We start from the raw sequence: 24,194 nt of genomic DNA on the forward strand, positions 1-24,194 counted from the left end.
TCTTGATAAAGATATGCCAAAATACATTGTTTTCTGTCAAACTTAAACTGAAAACAAAGTGCATTTCGTCCCTTGCTTCCTCTATTCACTCATTTCTCATTTCCTCTAAAAGATGATGAAAAAAAGAAGAAAAAAAAAAAAAAAAGGAATACTAGAGTAGTTTAGTCTTGTGTTATTTTTGCTTTCTCAGGGAAGGAATTGCAGGTGACCGCACAACTTACAGTTACTGTAATATTGTAATAGAGTATATAATAATGTGTTTTTATTCATCACAGCAAAATTACAGAAGTGATAAAAATACAATATGCCTCCGCAGATCTTAGTATCTTCATTTTTTTATTTTAATTTATTTTGTAGTATTTATATATAAATATATGAAAAGCTTTTTCTAGTGTAATGTTAGATACAGTTAGGGAAAACTAATTTTATAGCCCATCATTAAAATTATATGGTCCTGATTAAGCTTTTTATGTTGTCTATTTGCTGACTTTAACAAGACATTTACATATTAGCAATTTCATTATGCATGTTTAATAATTACTTTTTCTTTTTTTCTTTCCTTTTTTAACCCCCAAAAAGGTAGCGCCACTCACGTATATTAGGTAAGGTCTAGTTAAATAGATCTGCCAAGGTGCATGTATATTCGTGTCTTTGCAAAACACAAGAGTATTTTTTTTCCTTGCTTATATTCAGATAGCAGTTTAAGTAAAGAAAAAAAAAAGTAAAAAAATAAAATTAAAAAAAAAAAGGTATACTACCAATACATGATGGCAGAGGATAGTCCCATGCCCTTCTTTCTCCAGTCATACACTTTAGAAGGCTACTTCCATGCAGTGTGTAACCTGGATTACATCCATAAATTATAGTGCTTCCAGCAAAATGACCTTGGTCACTGATTTTATATCCAAACTGTGGCACGCCAGGGTCTTCACAATGTGAAAGCTCAAAACCTGCAGTAAGAATAACAAACTGTAGTTAAAAAATCAAACTCATAAATACATTGATCAAAAAATAAGATTTTCTGTTTTCTAGCAGAAATCAAGTATTTTTAGAATTCAGGCAGCAATATATTTAAGGTTTCTTTTCTGTTTCTAAATAGTCTAAGTAGGATAATTGTCTGTACCTTTCTGTCATACTTCAGAGTGTAACTCTATTACTTTCAAGTTGAGCCTGCCAACCATACTGTTGTAACATCTTTTTTTTCTAAAAGCTCAGTTAAAGACTGAGGAGGGAATTCATGATAATTATCAATCAGTTCTGAAATGATATTATAATTTATAAAATGGCAGTTAAAATGACTGCCTGTTTATTTTGATGACAATCTAGTTTGTGAATGGACATTTATAGGCTCATAAACAAGCCTTCGAAGGAGATTTGTTATTGTGCACATTAACACCAGTGGCAGAATAGCACCTATGGCACAAAAGAAATAGTTGCATTCATAACTTCCTACCCTAATCCTGCTTTCAGTAGTTTGTAAATTTAATCACTAAATGCAGGAGGCAACAATGATGATGATGATAGAGTGAATTCAAGCCAAATATTTGGGCACTTCAGAGAATTAAAGCTGTGGAGCAAGACCTAGAATGACCGAAACATTATAAGTAAGTATAACATTATGGGGAAACATATGGGGAAACATAACCTATAATTTGAGCAAAAGACTCTCTACTCCAAATAAGTTTTCCTGCTATTAACTGAGAAGCAGTTCAAAACCTCTTTGTTCAAGACCTCTTTGTTCAAAAACCAATATTTTTTAACAATATCATGCAGCTCAAACTGAGTGCAGCTAAAAAAGACACTTTGTGTCGGTTTGACATTCCTTTATGTAGCTGACATAGGAGCAAATGAAGGGCTTTTCATATGTGCATTGTTTATTGAAATCATTTACACAGTATTTGTCCAGCTGGCCAACAGTTGGTACAGTTGGTAGCCTTTCATCATCTCTCCGCAGGTACTGAATCACTACTACTTGTTAATTGAAAAAAGGTTAATTATTTTATTTTACGGACAAAATGGCTTGGGTTGGATACGCCTGTTTGCTCACATGAGGAAAAAAGTAGGTCAAATGCCATATCTTCACAGTTCCTTCAGCTCATTTCATGTCTCACTGAAAATGGCTTACCTCCTGAAGAGTCTCCATAACCTCTGAGCTGAACTTTTATCAATCTTAGATGAGATATTGTTTCCATTATAGACTACACTGCAGAATCTCTAGAAGAGGCTAATATGAAGCCCATGTAAAGAACCCTTTTAATACTGCCAAACTATATATTTATTGACCAGTTAGAATTTCCTGTTTTCTAAGAGAAAATGTTGAACACACTGTTCAACATGCATAGTATGTGAAAAGAAGTTAAAATGTCTTGATCCCTGAGATGTCCTCCTGTATGGACAGCCTACTTATAGATAAAGCACAAAAGTAGTCTTTTTGACAGATCACTTCCTTCTTAAGGATGAGAGAAAACAAAACAAAACAAAACAAAAAACAAACGTAATTCCATTGCCTAAGCATAGGTACTAACAGTGTTCAGGTGGTTCAGGTACCCCAAGTGTAGGAACTATTGGAGAGAGTCCAGTGAAGGACCCCTGAGATGATTAATGGACTAGAGCATATCTCAGATGAGGAAAGACTGAGATAGCTGGGACTATTCATCCTGGACGAGAGAAGGCCCAGGGCGTCTATAGGGTGTATAAATCTAAAGAGAAGGTATAAAGGAGTTGGAGTATACTTTGTACATATGGGATTGAGTAAATTTTTTTCATTGTAGCCCATATGGTGCTGTGGATTAGGTTGACCAAACCAGTGTTGATAGCATACCAAATCTTTCTGCAATTGCTAAACATGGATACCTTCTCTGTTCCTCACCCCACCCCACCAGGGAGTAGGCAGAGGGTGGCAAGAAGTTGGGAGAGGTACAGCCAGGACAGCTGAACCCAACTGATCAAAGACAAATTCCATTCCACATAGTGTAATACTGAGCAATAAAGCTATTTTTTACAATCTTCTCAAAGAGGTCGCTGTTCAGAGACTGGCTGGGAATTGGTCTGTTTGTGGGAGATGATGAGTGAACTACATTTGCACTGCTTTTTTTCTCTTTCCTATACAACTCACTCCAAAAGTTTTTTCTCACTTTTGTTCCTTAGGTTCTGTCCTACGTCAACCATTCTGTAATACTTTTGTACCAATACTGGGCAATACTACAATTAATGAAGGGAGTGCAACTATGAGAATTAATTCCATGCTATCTGATCTCTTCTGTTAAGGGTAGTATTTGTGAAGTAAGTTATTCATCCTATTTAATTTAGGATGTCTAAGAAAACAGCATGTATCCCATGCAGTTTCCCAATGAAGTACATATTTACAAAAGAAGTACAAGAAGCACAGTTCAGACTAAAAAGTATTAATTCAGGCTAGGAAAGTATATTCTACAGAAAACACTAAGAATGCATTAGTAAGTACTCAAAGGACAGGAAATGTTAATTATAACATTGAATTTACCTATATAAATATGATAAAATGAAATATTGTGACACTTGCATAGTGACGCAGAACTGAGAAGACCTATTTTTAATCATACAGTACAGTTCTATGATATCACAGGCTAGTACATGGCATATTTAAGCAACTTTGACCTCAAAAATAATTACATGCCTTTGCAGTATCTTGAAATATTTTACTTTCACTCTGCTAGATTTATAATAGTTTTATTATATTAGTTTTATTATAATTATACATTATATATATTATATTATATATATAAATATAAAGATATAATATAATTATTATAATCATATATTATATATTATATAATAGTTTTATTATATTATATTATTATTTATTTATTTATTATATTTTATATTAGTTTTAAAAGAATGACAGAGATGTTTTTGTAACAAAATATTTTGAACAGTTGAAAATGAATGACAGAGGAAAAAAGAAGGATGATGACACAGAATTGCCTCATAATACTGTTCTGCATGCTAAAAACTGTTTTATATAGAAGGATAATTCAGCAATGACAAAATTATACATAAAAGAAGTCACGTACACCATGTGCCAATTGACACATGTAAATATATACATTTTCAGAAGTTGCCATGTGATACACAAGATGAATATAGCTGTATCCTGTACACACCCTAAGCCACGGATCTGAAAAGATTTAACCTCTTCTAATATCTGTAGTTTAATTTTGTCAGTTGAAGTAGAGATAAAAAAGATTTGTTTGGAAAGTTTCTTAATCATTTGGGTTCCAAATTGGATTGTTTTAAACAATAATCCAAACTCTGAAATTGCTAGTCTAATGCAGTTTGTATTGTACGTGAGACTTAAAGTAGAATTTTAAATATAAAAAGTCTTTATGAAACAACAGCATTAGATTTCAAATTTAAAACTACTCATCTGCTTAAATACTTTTCTGTCATAGAATCATAGAATCATAGAATCATAGAATATCCTGAGTTGGAAGGGACCCTTAAGGATCATCAAGTCCAACTCTTGACACCGCACAGGTCTACCCAAAAGTTCAGACCATGTGACTAAGTGCACAGTCCAATCTCTTCTTAAATTCAGACAGGCTCGGTGCAGTGACCACTTCCCTGGGGAGCCTGTTCCAGTGTGCAACCACCCTCTCTGTGAAGAACCCCCTCCTGACGTCAAGCCTAAATTTCCCCTGCTTCAGCTTAACCCCGTTCCCGCGGGTCCTGTCACTGGTGTTAATGGAGAAAAGGTCTCCTGCCTCTCGACTCCCCCTTACGAGGAAGTTGTAGACTGTGATGAGGTCTCCCCTCAGCCTCCTCTTCTCCAGGCTGAACAGGCCCAGTGACCTCAGCTGTTCTTCGTACGTCTTCCCCTCCAGGCCTTTCACCATCTTCGTAGCCCTCCTCTGGACACTCTCCAACAGTTTCATGTCCTTTTTATACTGTGGTGCCCAGAACTGCACACAGTACTCGAGGTGAGGCCACACCAGCGCAGAGTAGAGCGGGACAATCACCTCCCTTGACCTACTAGCGATGCCGTGCTTGATGCACCCCAGGACACGGTTGGCCCTCCTGGCTGCCAGGGCACACTGCTGGCTCACATTCAATTTGCTGTCTACCACGACCCCCAGATCCCTCTCTTCTAGGCTGCTCTCCAGCGTCTCATCGCCCAGTCTGTACGTGCAGCCAGGGTTTCCCCGTCCCAGGTGCAGGACCCGGCACTTGCTCTTATTGAACTTCATGTGGTTGGTGATCGCCCAGCTCTCCAACCTATCCAGATCCCTCTGTAAAGCCTTTACACCCTCATTCGAGTCCACAACTCGTCCAAGTTTGGTGTCATCAGCAAACTTGCTCAAAATACCTTCTATTCCTACATCCAGATCATTTATAAAAATATTGAAAAGTACCGGCCCTAAAATGGAGCCTTGAGGGACCCCACTGGTGACCGCTCGCCAGCCTGACGCAGCCCCATTTACCATAACCCTTTGGGCCCTGCCCGTTAGCCAATTGCTCACCCATCGTATGATGTTTTTATTCAGCTGTATGGTGGACATTTTGTCCAGTAGGATCCTATGGGAAACCGTGTCAAAAGCCTTGCTGAAGTCCAAAAAAATCATATCAGCTGGTTTCCCTTGGTCCACCATACGGGTGATCTTATCATAAAAGGAAATCAGGTTAGTTAGGCAGGACCTACCCTTCACAAACCCATGCTGGCTGGGACCAATGACTGCTTTGTCCCCCAGGTGCGCCTCAATAAGTTCGAGAACCAACTTCTCCATGATTTTACCAGGCACTGACGTGAGACTGACAGGCCTGTAATTGCTAGGGTCTTCTTTCTGACCCTTCTTGAAAATCGGCACAACATTTGCCAGCTTCCAGTCTACCGGGACCTCTCCAAATTCCCAGGATCGTTGAAAAATAATTGAGAGAGGTTCCGCGATGACGTCCGCCAGCTCTTTCAGCACCCGGGGATGAATCCCATCCGGACCCATGGACTTGTAGGGATCCAGGTGGAGTAGCAAATCCTGCACACGTTCAGGGTCGGTTGGGAGTTTGACATCCCCACCGTCCCGGTCCTCCAGCTCAGGGCACCCTGGGTCCCGAAGCCCATCATCGGCATTGAAGACAGAGGCAAAGAAGGCGTTAAGCGTCTCTGCTTTGCCTATGTCATTGTCTGTGAGGAGACCTTCCCTATCAAGGAGTGGCCCTATGTATTCTTTAGTTCTCCTTTTTCCATTCACATATCTAAAAAAACCCTTTTTATTTTCTCTCACAGACACAGCCAGCTTCAACTCTAGGTGTGCTTTGGCCACACGAACTTTCTCACTACAAACACGAACAGCATCCCTGTATTCTTTCCATGACACCTGGCCCTCCTTCCAGTAGCGAAACACTCTCTGTTTCCACCTAATCTCCATTAGAACGTTCCTGGTCAGCCACGCCGGCCTCCTGCCCCGCCTGCCTGACTTGCGATACTTAGGAATTGCCTGATCTTGTGCTTCTAGGAGGCATCGCTTAAAGAATGACCAGCACTGGTGGACATCGAGGCCTTCAAGAGCAGTTTCCCAGGGGACCTTGCTGACTAGTTCCCTGAGCAGCCTGAAGTCCGCTTTCCCCATATCTAGGGATGAGGTTTTGGTGGCACTTTTCCTTCTGTCACCGTAAATTTTGAACTCAACCACTTCATGGTCACTATGACCGAGGCGGCCACCAATCACCACATCTCCCACCAGACCCTCTCTGTTTTCTAGCAACAGGTCTAGGAGGGCACCTTTCCTAGTTGGCTCCGTTAGCACCTGCACCAAGAAGTTATCATCTAGGTGCTTCATGAACCTTCTGGACTTGCTTGTGTCAGCCGTGTGGCACTCCCAGTTAACGTCTGGCAAGTTGAAGTCCCCCATAAGGACAAGGGGAGTTAATCTCGAGGCCTCTCTTAGTTCTGTAAAGAATAATTTATCGGCGCTATCGTCCTGGCCAGGCAGTTTGTAGTAGACTCCCACAACGACATCCCCTTTATTCGTTCGTCCCTTGATCCTTACTCAGAGGCTCTCAACTTTGCCATTGCCGACCTGAAGTTCCACACAGTCCAGCCCCTGCTTCACATACATCGCCACCCCACCACCTCGCCTACCCTGCCTGTCCCTCCTGAAGAGCCTGTAACCATCTATTGCAACACCCCAGTCACAGGACTCATCCCACCAGGTTTCGCTTATGCCGATGATGTCGTAATTGCGGGACTGGGCCAGGACTTCTAGCTCATGCATTTTATTCCTCATACTGCGTGCATTCTTGTAAAAGCACTTCAGGTGCGTCTCCTTACACTCAGCACCTTGTGGATCTGACCGAAGGACCTCACTGGCACACAGCCCCTCTGATTCTAGCGTACCATCCCTTAGGTCTTCACCGGCGCGCCTGGTTTTAGCCCCTTCCCCCTTCGACTCTAGTTTAAAGCCCTATCTATCAGCCCTGCCAACTCCTGACCAAAAATCCTTACCCCTCTCCGAGAGAGGCGCATCCCATCCGGTGCCATCAGGCCCGGTGTAGCATAGACCTTCCTGTGATCAAAGAACCCAAAATTCTGCAGGTCACACCAGTCTCGAAGCCACGAGTTTATGTGAACAGCATGTCCTCGTACTCTTACTTGAAAATTATCCCATTGTTTGCTTATCATGCCCAAGACCAAAAAAAAATTCAAAATAGCCCTCCAGAAAAACACAGAGATTTTAAGTATCATACTAGACAAAGCACTCTGTTTAACATCTTTGTCGATGACATGGACAGTGAGGTCGAGTGAACCCTCAGCAAGTTTGCTGATAACACCAAGTTGTGCAGTATGGTTGAAACAGTAGAGGGAAGCAGTGCCATCCAGAGGGACCTGGACAGGCTTGAGACGTGGGCCTGTACAAACCTCATGAAGTTCAACATGCCAAATGTGAAGTCTTGCACCTGGGCTGGGGCAATCCCAAGCATACACAGGCTGGACAGAGAATGGATTAAGAGCAGCTCTGAGGAGAAGAACCTGGGGATGTTGGTGGATGAGAAGCTCAACATGAGCCAACAGTGTGTGCTTGCAGCCCAGAATGGCAACCATATCCTAGGCTGCAACAAAAGAAGCAGGGACAGCAGGTTAAGGGAGGTGATTCTCCCACTCTGCCTTGATCTCTTAAGACCCAACCCTAGCTCCGGGGCCCCCAGCACGTGAATGGCTTAGACATATTACAAGGAGTCCAGAGGAGGGCTACAAAGATGATTAAGGGTCTGGAGCATCCCTCTTGTAACTGGGGTAGTCAGGGTTTTTAAGACTGCAGAAGAGAAGGCTCTGTGGACACCTTATAGCAGTCTTCCAGAACCTTACGTGGGCCTACAAGAAAGCAGGAGAGGGACTCAAGGAGTCAAGGAGTGGAGGAGGTACAGTAACATTTTTAAACTGAAAGAGGATAGATTTAGATTACATATTAGGAAGAAATTCTCCACTCAGAGGGTGGTGAGGCACTGGAACAGGTTGCCAAGAGAAGCTGTGGATGCCCCATCCCTGGAAATGTCCAAGGCCAGGTTGGATGGGTCTTTGAGCAACCCGGTCTATGTGTCCCCCCTGTCCACGTCAGAGGGCTGGAATTAGATGATCTTTAAGGTCTCTTTCAATACAAACCATTTTATGATTCTATGATTCTGTGATATCCTCAAAGCAAGATTTTAGTATGTTGTTTACAGGAGCTTTTGAAACAAAATTATAAAAGTACTTTATTTTGATGAGTGAAGAGTGATTTGCTGTTGATTTTATTGTTTGACTTTGGACTGCATTTTTATCTATTACTATTGTTTTCTCAAATACTTACTGGTATACACAAGTTGAAAACCTTCATCAGTGGCCTCTACATCTGAGTTAAATTCCAACCATAAATGATTTGAAGTACTACTTAGTGTCAGTCCCCTTAATGATGCGCCAGTATATGCACCCAGCAGGTGAGCAGTGTTGTCTTTGCCATCATAGATCTGTAAAACAAATACGACATTTACAGTTACTAAAACAATAAATGCATATATTTGATTTCCAAAATAACTTAGTACATTTCAGTTAAGTGGGAGGATAGCTCTGCCAAGGGATATATATTGCTAGTCAGTCCAGAGCACTCTTCAGATATGCTGTTTGCCTCTGTTCAATTAAGTTGATTTAATTGTGATTATTTTTCAAATGCACAATTTGAAATATGACAGTTTTTTTTTTTTTTTCTTAAAAACAGAAGTGGGCAGAGTTGCCATATCAGCTCAATGTTTTTGAACATCTGTGTTTTCTCTTACGCTGCCAATACTGTAGTACTGGTCACAGACTATCAGCAAACAACTGTTTTGTGCAGCTGTGTATGCCTCAAGTCACTGAGGTGGCACAACAGAAAAGCTAACATCTCCCCAGTTTTGACTAATAAAATAAACATTTTTTTTTTTCCCTGTGTAAAGAGAGAGGTTTAAATATAACTAGAAAGTAAAAGGAGACTAGGAAACAAGAATAAAATAAATAGAATAGCTGCTTCTGTAATTTTAAAGAGTAATATAATATATATGTAAATTGGAATACAGAACTTTTATTATTTATTTTTCTTCAAGAGTTGAAATGGAAAGTTCTATCAGACTACTAAATATATAAAACAATCTTTTCATAATACTTAGTAAATTTCCTCACAAGGTTTGTTGCTCTAAGACATCACTGGTCATTGCATTCCTGTAATTCTTTAAAATAGTTAAGCTATAATTTAACAGTGGTTGCTAACCCAAGCACTATATCTTGTAGGATTTGTTTATTGACTTCCATAATCACTAAAACTTTGAAAAATGGGCATTAAGAAAAACTCTTGCAAATCAAAAATCTGAACTCTAAATAAATTTCAAGTTGCAATACAGGGAGGTTATAAAGCTTTTCTAAATAAACATTGTCTCCAATTGTCTCCAGTTCTAAATAAGATCTAATTGTATTAATTTGAAATGTAATCAAAGCTGGAATTTTTAAACAGGAATTTATACCAGAATAAAACCAAAACAAATACACCAGCAATAGCAGTAAGGCAACAAAGTGAATATAAACTATGATTTCTGTTCCCCATCTGTCGGACTTGTACTCTTAAGTTCTATTTTGCAGAAATTCTCATGTCTCTAGCAAAAAGAAAGACTTTTTATTAATGATATGCTAAAATAAAACAAATCAAGCCATTTTTAGCCACCTCTAATCAATAAATAATTGTACAGCAGTTTAAAAAGCACTGCCAAATGACTTGGCATCATTTCTAGGTTTTACTGAAACAAGCAAATAAATTCCAAAGAAATATCACACTTAAATGCTAATGTCCTTACATGGAGGAAAAAAAAAAAAAGAAATTAAAGCAGAACAATTAATGGTTCTCAATAAAAAGTACTTTAAAAATATATAATAACATAAATATGGATATTTTGCATAATTTTATTTAAAATTTCTTTAAAACTAAAGTGAGAAAGGTAGTCAAACAGGACCAGAAAAAAAGCAACAGAAAATTACTTCTGAAATGGACTTTGTTCTGTTTCAGAAACTGAAAGAAGATCAATTCCAGGAGAATTACTGCTATCCTGCAGGGATAGTTTTAGGTTAGATGTTAGGAAGAACTTCTTCACTGAAAGGGTTGTGAGGCACTGGAACAGGCTGCCCAGGGAAGTGGTGGAGTCACCACCCCTGGAAGTCTTCAAAAGACGTTTAGATGTAGAGCTTAGGGATATGGTTTAGTGGGGACTGTTAGCGTTAGGTTGGAGGTTGGACTCGATGACCTTGAGGTCTCTTCCAACCTAGAAAATTCTGTGATTCTGTGATATTTACATTATGACAGACTTAAAGAAAACCCAGCTTGTATTTGATGCTCTTTCTCCTAATCGCTCCAAGATAGTTATTAACTAATAAAACCCAAGGATTCAGGATTTATTTTATTTTTAAACATTACATAACAGTAATCCATTTTTGGCCATGTGTATGAATCAATAAATTAACTGAAAGAAGCTATTAATAAGTTCATAGAATAATAAAATAAAAAAAAAGTTCATAGAATAATATAATATTCCGAGTTAGAAGGGACCTGCAAAGGTAATTGAGTCTAACTCCTCGCTCCACACAGGAGCACCCAAAAATCAGCCCCACATGTCTGAGAGTGTTGTCCAAATGCTTCTTGAATTCCAGCAGGCTCAGTGCAATTACCACTTCTCTGGGAAGCCTGTTCCAGTGTCCGACCACCCTCTCACCTTTCCCTAATACCCAACCTCAACCTCCCCTGTCCCAGCTCCACGCCATTCCCTCAGGTCCTACAGCTGGTCACCAGAGAGCAGAGATCAGCACCTGCCTCCCTGCTCCCCCTGATGATGAAGCTGTAGGCTGCAGTGAGGTCGCCACTGTAGTCTCTTCTCTAAACTGAACAAACCAAGTGACCTCAGCTGCTACTCATAAGTCTTGCCCTGTAGACTTTTTGTCATCTTTGTTGTCCTCCTTTGGACATAATCTAATAGTTTTATATCGTTCTTATATTGTGGCTCCCAAAACTGCACACACTATTCAAGATGAGGGCAAACCAGTGCAGTTACATGAACTTAAAGGCTTGCCAGAACTTTGCAGAAGACACTTCTGATACAAATTTTCTTCACATTAGTTTCCCCACACATATCTATTGCCAGTTTTGTTAGCTGTACTACCGTGTTAAACCTTTCCCTTTGACACTGCCTATTGTGAACAGTGGAATCTCTTCAATGTTAAAAGTAATTCTACTTTATGGACTAACTAGCTGCCTCACTCTAAAATATCTCCAAGCCTATGTCATTTCAATGAAGGAACAAAAACTAAAGTACTCTAACACTTCTGAAACTCTAATTCTTTGTATAGGAGAAATACTTTTAGGTGAGGGAGAGATGTGATTCATTTGAACATGAAATTTAGCCTTTTTTGTTTGTTTGCTAGCTTTTAAATATTCAAAGTAACATATACTACTCTTCTTGTGACAGTAGGAGCTTCCTTAGTACAAGAAATGGATGCATATCTTGCAATATAATTCTTTATTTAAGTCACATTGTCTTTCTTACAATTCATTTAATTACTTTAAACTAAATACAGATTTCTGGATCTAATTTAAATGATATGATTTATGCATTATATTCCAAATCTACCATTTTTATAACATATATAAGTAGCAAAGAAAGTCAGGGAAGCCTGAATTCTTCTGAGATTTGCAGACCAAGCATTGTCTTTCCAACCTTCCTAACATAGATGGGCGTTTTGCTTAAGATTTTAAATGAGTTAGTAATTCAGCATCAGAATTTGATCCAGAGGAAAATCTGATTATCTGCGGATTAAGATATTATTATCTTATTTTTAATATAGGAATACTCATTTTCATCAGCCTTACCAGCACTTTGGGGTTACGTCACTTCGGTAATGTATGGCCCAGGATAATCTTTACGAAATATGAGTTCATTGGTTGTATTTTCCAGTGTCATCCTGTACCACTAATGCAAAGATAATTGATCCATGACTGTATAATGTATGCATAACCAATAACAAGCCTTTCAGAAAACAGAGGTCCAAATTTATCAGGTATTTAAAGGCCTCATTTGTTAAATGATTAATTCATACAGATGAGCAAAAGCACAGAAAAAATGCGTTATTATATCATAATATCATAATGCTACTTTGAAATATTAGAGAGGAGGATGCTAGCAGGGAACTATGTCTATATAAATGTAATTTGAACTGAGAGATGTACAGTTTATTTGGAGGGAGGGGGAAGGAGGGCATTTTGTTATGCTTTCCAGGGACTCCATAATAAATATATTTAAAATGTAAAATAATGTAATAATGTGCTTTTTTTTTTTTTTTCTCTACCAACTTGTTTGACCATCCTCTGTAAAATTTTACCAAGGGAATAGTATAGAGTGAATTTATTACATTTGTGCATTTTAATCAACTTTTTTGAGGCTTGCCATTGAAACATAAAAGGCATATGGATATGAAGATCTGTGCATTTATAAAGAGAAGAAACAACATAAAATCAGCAGCTCAGAGCTGACGCTGTCAACACCTTGTCAAATATATCATTTATATCACATGCAAATAGAAGCACTAATAAAAAGACGGAATAGGGCCCATATGTTTGGACTTTTTCCTCTTCTGCATTTGTTGTCTACTTCATACTCATGTTTTCAGTATGATATTGCTAAAAGGATTATGATAGCACATGTGGAAATTCTTAAGAAACAAATTAGCAAAAATCTACAAACATTACCTCCCTTTAAAGTCTTTCCCTAAAATCCTTCAAAAACTGAATGCTGCACACATTTCCAAGCTATCCCACAGGCTAGAGAGCAAACAAATGCAGTAAAACTGAATTATACAAATTGTGCAGGCACACAAAGTAAGAGTGCTGAGCCAAACACAGGGGAAATTAAAATAAATATATAAATAACAATGCCAGTTCCTCTGTGTGGTTTACTGACACTGTTCCTTGCCTGTTGCTGCACAGTGTTTTGAAAGAAGATAAAAGACAGACTGTTTCATTGCAGTATCAAAAATAATTCTCAAAGTTATTTTTTCCCTCTTAGGTACAATCCCATCTGGCACATCAGCTCCCACTCTACATTTAGCCAAGCAAAAGCACATCACATGACCAAGGACAGTGAAAGTTGTCATTCACCATAGTGGTCTGTGTGTGTGCTTAACATTTCTCTTGCTCCTGCGTGTCATCTGCTATCTATGAAATGTAATGACTTGCTGTTATACAAATTTTCAGAAGAACAAAATTATGTTCAAAAACAAGGGCATTGTAGCATTATAATAATAATTATTATTATTATGCTTTCATTATGATTTTTATATAGTGTTCTTCATTTTCAACTGTGGACTGCTTCTTTTTCCTAATAGATATAACACCCAATTAGACAAAACTCTAGACTTACCATGAAACATTTTTCATCAAAAATGTTTAATCATTTTTCAACATCTAAAATGTTGATTCTTGACACTATATATTTCTGCCTCACTCTGTAAGATCTTATTTCTTAGACACAAGATGATTTTCCATTTCTGGAAAAAATGAAACTCCAGAATCAGCGTGTGCTGATTTTGTTTCAAAAAGGGGATGAGTGGGTGGAATCACCCAAATTTTGAACAGTCTTCAGAAACTTTGAATGACATGTATGTGATTTATCTTCAAAATGGACAAGTTTTTCCTTTTTCAATATTACACTTAACTATATTCTTCAAAATGAGAGCAAAAAACCTCAGAATTTCTCAAAGCCAAATTTTTTATCTATTTACAATTCTTAAAAAACAAACAAACAAACAAACAAAAACCACCTTTACTATAAGACATTCTTGGTCAATATATCTACCACAAAGTGACAACAGTAAACACCACCAACAATAAAAGAATAATCATCATCATCATATCATCATCATCATCATCATCATCATCATCATCATCATCATCATTTTTTTCCATTTCAGTCCTCTTCCTTCTCTGGAGATATTCAAGACCCGTCTGGACAACCTACCTGGGCAACTTGCTCTAGGGAACCTGCTTTGGCAGGTGGGTTAGACCTGATGGTCTCTCAAGGTCCCTTCCAACCTCTACAATTCTGTGATTCTGTGATTCATACTTAGTATTCTTTTCTTCAGGTTCATTTATGGAACCTGCCTGCATTTTTGTGATTCATTTATTTTTTTAAAACATTAACAGAAAACTACTCTCCTCATTAATCAGTACCACACACACACACACATATATATTTAATTTATGTTGAAATCTACTGAAAATAAAGAAAACAAACATATCTGTGTTAAGAATTCAATTTTAATGAGTTGTCTTTCCCCTGATAAATTAGAAAATCATATTAGCAGATCTTGGACATAAAATAATACTTTCTACTTTGAACTCATTTCAACTCAAATAAAGCATTCACCTACAACAATAAGTTATTCAGACAAATAGGATAATGCCAATTCTGTTCCTTTCTGTACAAATCTGAAGAATTTGCTTACACCTAACAGACTACAGAGCTTAATGGCAAAACCAGCGAATTGAGCTAAATGCAGGAAGAAAAGCAGATACTCATGCTTTAGAAAACAAGTATTTTTTTTCCTGCCTTCCACACAGGCAGGAAATTATGAAAATATTTTAGTGCACAAGCTGAGTTATAACAATTACAAAGAAGGAAACAATTGTTTTATCGTTTCTGATATTCATTTTTAATGGGTTGGCTATACAAATTTTAAATTCTTCATATCCTTTCATGAAACTTTCATCAATACTAAATTAATATATGACAGTATCAAAAGCAGGTGATAGCCCTACAAACAACAACAATAAAAGGAACTTTGTATTTCCCATAGCTTAAAAAACAAACAAACGACAAAAAAACAAGTAGCTAGAGAGCTAGAACTGTTATAGCAATAAGAGAATTGCATACTAAATGAAGCAAATGAAAAAAAACATCTTCTGCATCCTTTGTTCTATACCAGTTCAGAATTGATAAATGATATCTCCTCCTTCTTCATCAGGTGAGTAACAGTAAGGGTGATTTATTTGTGTCAAATATGTTTCCCTCTAATGTGGTATTCCCCTGTCCAACTGTTTCATTGTTTCATTCATAGTGTTCATCAGGCATAAATTTGTTTCACAGTCAGTTAATTTACATGGTAACCAACTGACCCTGTGACTTGCTTAAACAAGAGTACCAAAAATTTTGGACAATATTCAGTTAATTCAGACTTCAAATGGAATCTATCTGCCTGGCTCTAGTAATCTAAAATATTAGCTCATAGAAATAGTATCTTTGCCAATTTTTTCATGTATTAAGTCTGAAGAACGGAGATTAATGCATTATCCATTTCTTCACCAGTTTTTAGCTAGAAGACTGGCATTGAATTGGGAAATATTGGATTGCTTTATTTTTGAAGCATTCATTTCCTTCAGAAAATGAAAGCCCTGTCCTGATGTTAAATATCATTGTTAAATATCTTCCAAATGGTGAATTACTTGCATCACATCATTCTTTACCTTACTTCTTACTATTCTTGACTTGCCTCAAAGATTTCTTAGGGTTTGGCCCAGGCATTCATATTCATATACATTTACAAAGTAGTGATACAAATCTTAAATAGGTGTACAGTATTTCTTCACTATTACTCATTCACGTAAAACTAAAGTTACAATAAAACCCTAATGCCCTACTGCTGTAGTGAACAGTGTATTCTTCACAGGCAGAAAAATAGGCAAATTAGGAAGTATTTTCCCTATTTTTTCATTGTAGATACCAGCTCCATAAAAATAAAAGGAACTTCTTGCAAACATCCTTAAAGACGTTTTACTGAGATTTATGTGTATCAGTCTAAGAGAATAAAAGCACATACATGTATGTATATAATCAAGCCTGCGTTCCTGATCTTGAACATATTAACAGTAAATACTAGTCACATTCCCAAGTCAAACATACACCAAATCTTTCGGTGATTCTTTTTCAGAACCTGGATTTGAGCAGTAATTCATAGGATAATAAAGATCAAAAGAAAAATTCAGAACTGGTACCATGAAAAATGTTCTGTAATGTGTAACTGATGTTTTGTACTTCCTGAAACAGGCACCTGGAAAAAGAGTCTGATGGGATTAAGGCAATTTGTAAAAGCTTCATGTGAGAGATTAGGCAAGAAAGGGTTCAACAGATACTCTTTCCCAGGGGTGGAGGGCCTCTTCCTACAATGTCACACAGACAGAAAAAAAAAAAAAAAAGATAATTATAATAAAGAGTACTTATTGAATTTTTATTTATTTATTTATTTATTTATTTTTAAATAGATTAGGAGGAAGTTTGGCTCATTATAATTCAAGGCTGCTGACCTGAAATACAAAATACTCTAATTACTTTCATCTTTCAAAGATACTACATTCATGTAACAGCCACAGCCACAAAACACAGCAAATATTTCAGCCATTTACATCAGAGTATAATGGCATCACCTCTTTTATGATTAAGTTGATACCTCTCTTAAGTTCTCATTAATGGAGTAGCAATATTAAAATGAAAATTATTTTATAAACCTATAAGTTAATGTTTTCTAGTTAACAATCAGTAGTGCATATGGTTGGAACAGCACTTGAGAAAACTTAAGTGAATAGATAATATAAAGACTAAATGTGCATTAAATGGTTAACGAAGATAAAGAAAGAAAAAAAAAGAAAAAATATCCTTGAACTGCTTGAAAGTTTGTATTTATATGCGAAAAAGTCTTGAGGAAAATGTATCCATAAACTTTCAATGGACAGGGATAAAAATGTGAACAGAGATACTAGAATAGTAATTTCTGGACAGAAGGATTCCAGTTCAAATGTAAGAGTGGACTTCAAGTCTTATGCTAACATTGGGTAACTTAAAGAACTTTCTGTAACTTCACTAATTATTACATATCAGCATACATGATTTGGATGTTTTACTGTTAACTAAACAAAAAAAAAAAGAAAAAAGCTTTTTTTTCCATGGTATTTATATGCTAACAAATACTCAGACTTTCAAATTATTTTTTTTTTCCTTTATCAATTGAAACACTGAAATACATCTCCTCAGTTATGATGCAAGCAATAAAACTAAACTAAACTAAATATACTTTAGCATTTTAATAACTAATATAGTTAATAATAACTAATATAACTAATTAAATAATTAAATTAAATTAAATTAAATTAAATAAACTAAAATTAATTAATTATTATTAATTCTATACTTATTTTTATTTAAAACCATATTTAATTTTGTATATAGCTTTTTCTTGCTGCTGATTTTATTTTCATTAGGTTTCATTAGGTTGCTTAGGTGTGCTTATGCCTCAGCCATAATTAACTTATTTTTGAAGTCTGGCAAGGTATGACAGAAATCCTAACCTAACGCTCAGATGACTGAAGTTAATAAATCCCAGCTCCGATTCTTAGAGATAAATCTTACCATAACCCTTCATATTTTGATAATTAAATAGAAGAATCTGGCAGAAAAATAGTTTTTATTAATCAAACATGATTGGCACGGTACTCTTACTCCTTTGCTTTCTGGTAGGTGTATTTAATTAAATTGAGTATTCTGAAAAATTAGACAATTAGTTCATCCCTTCTTATTGCATTTAGATTGCATGTGCTATAAGACATCTCGATTATCATCAAGTTTAAATATACAGTTGGCTAAGCAATATATGAATTTGGAAATATGTACTTGACAAATACAGTAATAACATCTATATACAAAACAAAATTAATGTTACTGATTTATGAAGGACAGTAAGTCTATAAAAATTTGGAAAGTTCTAGTATCCTTTTTTTCCCCTTTGGTTGTTTTTTCTTTGTTCAAAAACAAAACAGACAAACAAAATATAAACTGCCTTCACATAAAATTGCTAGTGATTGTCATTTTGCAGGAGATGCTACATACCAAAGAAGATCAGAGCCATTTGAAGTGTAAACCTCATGTACTGCAGTATGTGACATTGTATTAAATTAAGTTTCTGTGTGTAAACAGCTAGGGAAAAAAAAATATTATGATTATATCACAGAATAACTAATGAAGATACTGAGGAAGAAAAACAGAATTTACAAAAAAATGTAATTGTTCAAAGATGAATGTTTAATACTAAGAACAGAATACAAATACAAGTTAAGGCAATACTAGGTTTACAGTTTCTATTTCCTTTTTAAAATACTCATGGTCTGAAAAATGCATGTTTTAAAGAATATGTTATGGAAGCATCTGAGGTTTCTCATTTTTAAATCTTTAGAGAGAGAAATGGTTTAGACAAGTATTTTATAAGTGCATAATATAACCTTACCTGATACTGTACAGACAGATAAAATTAAATGGTATGAGGCATAGCTTAGAAACAACAACAAAAAGCTACACGAAGGCTACCTACCTTAAGAACATCTCCTTGGGCTAAATGAAATGTTCTGGCAGAAATGTTGATTCCTTTTCCTGCTTGTACTTGAATGCTATAAATACATTCATGGTTGTTTTCATAGTTAAGAGGATAATTGGGGGATAGTAAGATTCCTTCATTACTTGTCGTGGAGGCTCCACATTCAGCTGAAAGTAAAAGAAATGTTAAGGTATATTTTAATAATAAACAAACAAATAAATAAATATCTTAAATAATGGTGATAAGGGGAATGTTAATGTAACCTAGTTCACATTAGTAATGCTTATTAATGTCATAAATCTAGCTGTTAACATATGTTCATGGTAGTGATTGAAGAATACAAGACTACATTTCTAACATCTTATAGTACTTTAATAAATATGTGTTATAATATGGATAGTTATAATCATGTTAATGGCACATTCCATAATGCTAATGTTTTAAAGGATCCTTCCTGAATTTTGTTTTGGAAGAAATATATTTTGTATTTATTAAAGCTTATTTCCCCAATATAGAAATTCATAAAGACATATAAATTAAAGTGAAAGTATTCCAGAAGTTTATATGTGCATATATTTATTTATACACACACGGGTATATATATACATACATGCAGATATACACATATTCAGATACAGATAAAAAAATCCCTAATATCAATTTACTAACATTAACATCATTCACTGCATAAAGTAGAAAAAGAGTTATTCTAAATTTACCAGCTAAACCAAAACTCATTAATAAGTAGAAAAAATGGTATCTCACAGAAACAACCAACCAACCAAACAAAGTAAAGAAAAAAGTATTAAATATGCATAACAGGCAAAAATAAAAATTGATAGGTGTTTTGAAGTAATACCATAATAATTCCAAAAATGAAAACTTTAATTGAGGACTTTGGTGATTTATTTTATCACAGAAAACACAAACATGAAAAGTTCTGAGAAATCCACATTAGGCATTAATAGCTAACTTTCATTTACTATAAGATTTTGTAGTACTTGCATAATTTTAATTAAATTATTTTAAGCATTGAAGTACTAGGTGTATTAAATTATGACTGACAAACTACTACAATTTGTTCCTTCTCTTTTTATTTAGTCCTTATAAATAAATAGTCTATATACTGCAAGGACAAAAGCAGTTCCTCTCTTTTGAACGGATTTAGATTCATTTTAAATTTAACTGTAGCATTGACTTTTCTGGATTTGTTTTCTGCATTACTTCAATATTCCAGTCATTTATTTTAGCCAATAATATAAGAATGCATCCCCAGTTGTTTTAACTTGGGGAAATCATTAGTTTATAACTTCACAGAATAGGAAAATGTATTATGTAAAACTATGTGATACTTTTAATGGGTTGAAGATACTTAAACAATCTATGATATCTATTTTAAGATGTCTTATTTTTATTAGCAATTAGGATTTCCTCATGAGAGTGATATCCAGTATATTGAAATATACATTTTGTATGTTAAACTTGTATATTAAATGACCATTAATTGGTTGTTCTTCAGTATTCAGCTAAAAGAAACAGCTTGCATACAGGTATATCAAACAGAAGAAATTCTTGATGACTGTATACTTCAATAGGATTATGTAACAAGTACTCAATTCAGGTATCACCATTTTGTCTTAGAAAACTCAGAAAACACATAATCTAGATACAAGTGGGAATTGTTCTAGCCCACGTGATCATTTCTTTCCTTTTATTGTCAAATACATGGCTATTTTCTGCTCTGAAGATGCATAGGTCAGTTTGAATTATAGCATGTAGGAATGAAATGACTGTAATTCCATTTGCGGTATATCCTTTCCAATTTATGAAAGAGAGAAAAGTCAAAAGGCACAAGATTTGTACTATTAAGTTGATCAAACAATTGTGTTTCTGTCAGAACTGTAATTCAAAGCAATTTTTTCAAAAATCTGAATGCAGCAGTGAACCAAATGTTTGTTCATTTTTAACTGATATTTGAGAACCATGCATTATTTTCTGCTAAAAAAAAATGAAATTGCTCATATCATTAAATTTATCAATCTGATTGGACTTTTCTTAATATAGAGGGAGAATACACCTTAAGATGCTTGAAACATGTCATATATGGCCTCAATCCTCATGGTAGCAGAAAAGAAAGGAAGTGTAGTAACAGTAGTTTTGAAAACCAAAATATAAAAGAATTTCTCCCATAGTATCCAATAAAACCATTATATTTCCCAGGAAGCATGCACCATGGCCTACAACAGTACCTTCTTTTGTACACTTCTGAGATGTGTTCTTACAAAATCAGTTATTCCTTTGCTTCTCTACTTGCCTCCTGTCAGTGCAAATTATTACTTAAAAAATAAAAGTGTAACTCTAAATAAACACAGAATCAAAAAGAGAAGATATGTATCTAATATAAGATTTTCCAAACTATACCATAGTTGCTTCTATCTGCCAGTTTCCACTTTGACTTGTAAAGCTGAACAGTTGTTTTATTCAAAACTATATGCAACTTCAAGTAAGCTATGGCTATGTTCTATTCTTTGATGTTAATACTATAGCATAAAGCAACACAGACCATAATGCCTCCACATGTAGCTAAGAGCTGAGTAAAGAAAGGATTAGGGAAAAAATATTAAGTGAAATCTTAAGCTTAAAATGAATACAAAAATTAAACAAATGTAGTTTGTTTAAAGAGTTTGGAAAATAATCTTAGGTGCTACAGAGAGAATGTCAGAAAAAGAGACAGAAGAGACAAACTGTGATAAAGTGTAGGGAAAATGTGTAATCACAGAATCACAGAATGGCCAAGGTTGGAAGGGACCTCTGAAGACCCAACTCCCCTGCCAGGCAGGATCACCTAGAGTGCATGGTGCAGAATGGCATCCAAACGAGTTTTGAATATTTCCAGAGGAGACTCCCTGACCTCTCTGGCAGAAGGAAAAAGAAGGAAATGTAGAAGACAGAAAAGGAAAAAGGATGTTTTCAGAAAACTTTTTTTTTTTTTTTTTTTACTTTTTTTTTCAGAAGTAAAAGTAAACTCACATGGGAACAGGAAGACTATGACCATTCTTTAAAATATACTTAGAGCTGTATCTATTGTGAAACATATATGGAGAAAAGTAACTAGGTGTATCAGCTAAGCAAAAGAAAACTATTTTAAAGTCAGCATCTTCCAGCTAATGTTGGAAGAAAATAAAAATAATAGAAATAAATAAATAAATAAATAAATAAAGCATGGCCTTGAGAAAGCCAGTGTTGGAAAAAGTTCTACACAGCTGGAAAGCTGACTAGATTATTTTCTTAACAAAGAAAAGATATTGGACTAACTATGGATTATAAATTGTCACGACTGCTATGGTGAAAATTAATGTTATTTAGCAAATAGGCAGCCTGATAAGGGAGGGAAGAAAAAAAAAAAAAAAAAAGACAAGAAAGGAGGCCTGAGTGTACTGGGTTTACATGGTAAGGGGGACTGCAGATGTGGCCTCTGTGAGAAATGCCCAGAAGCTGCCCAATGTCAGATAAGAGCCAGCTCTATCTGGCTCCAAATGGACCTGCTGCTGGTCAGAGCTGAGCCAATGAGTGAAGTTTGTCATGCGTCTGTGAGAGCAAATTTAAGAAAGGGAAATAACTACTGCGCCACGGCATTTGGGAGAGAGGAGTCAGAAAATGTAGGAAGAAACAGCCCTGCAAACTCCATGATCAGTGCAGCAGGAGGGCAGGAGGTACTCCAGGCATGCAGCAGCAGTTCCCCTGTGGCCTGTGGAGAGGCCCCTGGTGGAGCAGGCTGTCCCCCTGCAGCCTATGGGTCCCACAGCAGAGCAGTTCTCCACACTATGGCCCGTGGAGAGACCCCCACAGGAATAGACTCCAGGCCACACCCACAGGAGCAGGTGAGCAGGAGCAGGAGCTGCTGCCCATTGGGGATCCATGTTGGAGCAGTTTGCTCTTGATGGACAGTCCCTGTGGTACGGACCCATGTTGGAGCAGTTCTTGAAGAGCTGCTGCCTGTGGGAAGCCCGTGCAGGATCAGTTTGGGAAGGACAGCAACCCGAGGGGGCAAAGAGTGACTGTGAAGGAGCAGCAGAGACAAATCATTAGGGACTGTCCACAACCCCCATTCCCCGTTACTGTGTGCTTCTTGAGGGGAGGACACAGAAGAGGGTGGATGAGGGAGGAAGGTGTTTTCAGTTTGCTTTTTAGTTTCTCACTGTCCTTGTCTGCTAGTGATAGCCAATAAATTATATTAATCTCCCTACATTAGGTCTGTTTTGCCTGTGATGGTAATTGGTGAACGATTTCCCCATCCTTATCTCAACCCTTGAGCTCTTTTCCATTATATTTTCTCCCCTCCTTCCCTGAAGAAGGAGGAGTGAAAGAGTGGTTGTGATGGAATTCAGTTTATCAGCAGGGTAGAAAGACCACATGAAGAAAAAAAGACAGAAGAAATATTGGCATAAGAAGACTTTTTACATTTCAATAGAAATATAGGTAATTCCAAGAGAGTACAGTGTGTGTTGAATCTAAACACTGGTTTTGGTGATTATTATTAAATTAAAGCATAAAAAGAAAGCATATAAGGAAGGACTGTACTCTGACAGATCTTCAATCTTCATTATTGTTCATCAAAAAAGTTTAATTTTATCTATTTTTTCTTCTTTTAAGCAGCAATTGTTCGTTTTTTCTTGTCTGTAATGTAGTCACAGGGAAATTTAAACTGGCTTCTTAAAAGCTAACTGTGACATTCAAAATTTTAAGGACCACTGGGCAGAGTCATCTGAATCAAGTCTAAATGCACTAGAATCAATTCAGAGACGTTATAACCCTACAAATGTACAAATTGTATATTCATTTTCTGTATCACAAGCTGAAAATGTATCCCTACACTATTGTTGAAAACGTTGCCTACTCAGGACTAAACAGAGATTAGAATTTTTCTCCTAGATAAGTCTAAATGAACAAGTATTCAATGCACTCTTTAAGGATTTTGTTAATCTGTTACTCAGAAACGATTTTTTTTTTCCGTCTATGTTTACGTTCAGAGCAAACAGTTTCTTAACTTTAATTATTATTATTATTATGCGATTATATATGCTCATTAATAGATTGAACAAAATTTGACTGGGATGAAGACAATTCGTATCAGACCATACTGTGCTGTCTTTTAGATTTATGACCAAAACAGTACTGGCAACACATCATTTTAGCTATTGCTGAACAGTGCTTGCACAGCATCAAAGCCATTGCTGTTTCTCATTCTGCCCCACCAGCAAGTAAG

At 36.1% G+C, this 24,194-nt stretch overlaps 1 protein-coding gene across 3 annotated transcripts in view; it reads right to left on the reverse strand.

The window, feature by feature from the left end:
• CSMD3 (CUB and Sushi multiple domains 3) overlaps positions 1–24,194 on the reverse strand; it is a gene marked incomplete at both ends in the record, with an annotated part of 670,606 nt that overhangs the window by 220,717 nt on the left and 425,695 nt on the right. For all 3 annotated transcript variants that reach the window (XM_084281281.1, XM_084281280.1, XM_084281279.1), the window contains 3 exons: positions 759–950; positions 8,820–8,976; positions 18,926–19,095. In XM_084281281.1, coding sequence (XP_084137407.1) covers positions 759–950; positions 8,820–8,976; positions 18,926–19,095 — 519 coding nt within the window. The remainder of the gene's footprint in view (positions 1–758; positions 951–8,819; positions 8,977–18,925; positions 19,096–24,194) is intronic.

This window comes from Netta rufina, assembly GCF_964035555.1.
Source record: "Netta rufina genome assembly, chromosome: 2".
NCBI classification, from domain to species: domain Eukaryota; kingdom Metazoa; phylum Chordata; class Aves; order Anseriformes; family Anatidae; genus Netta; species Netta rufina.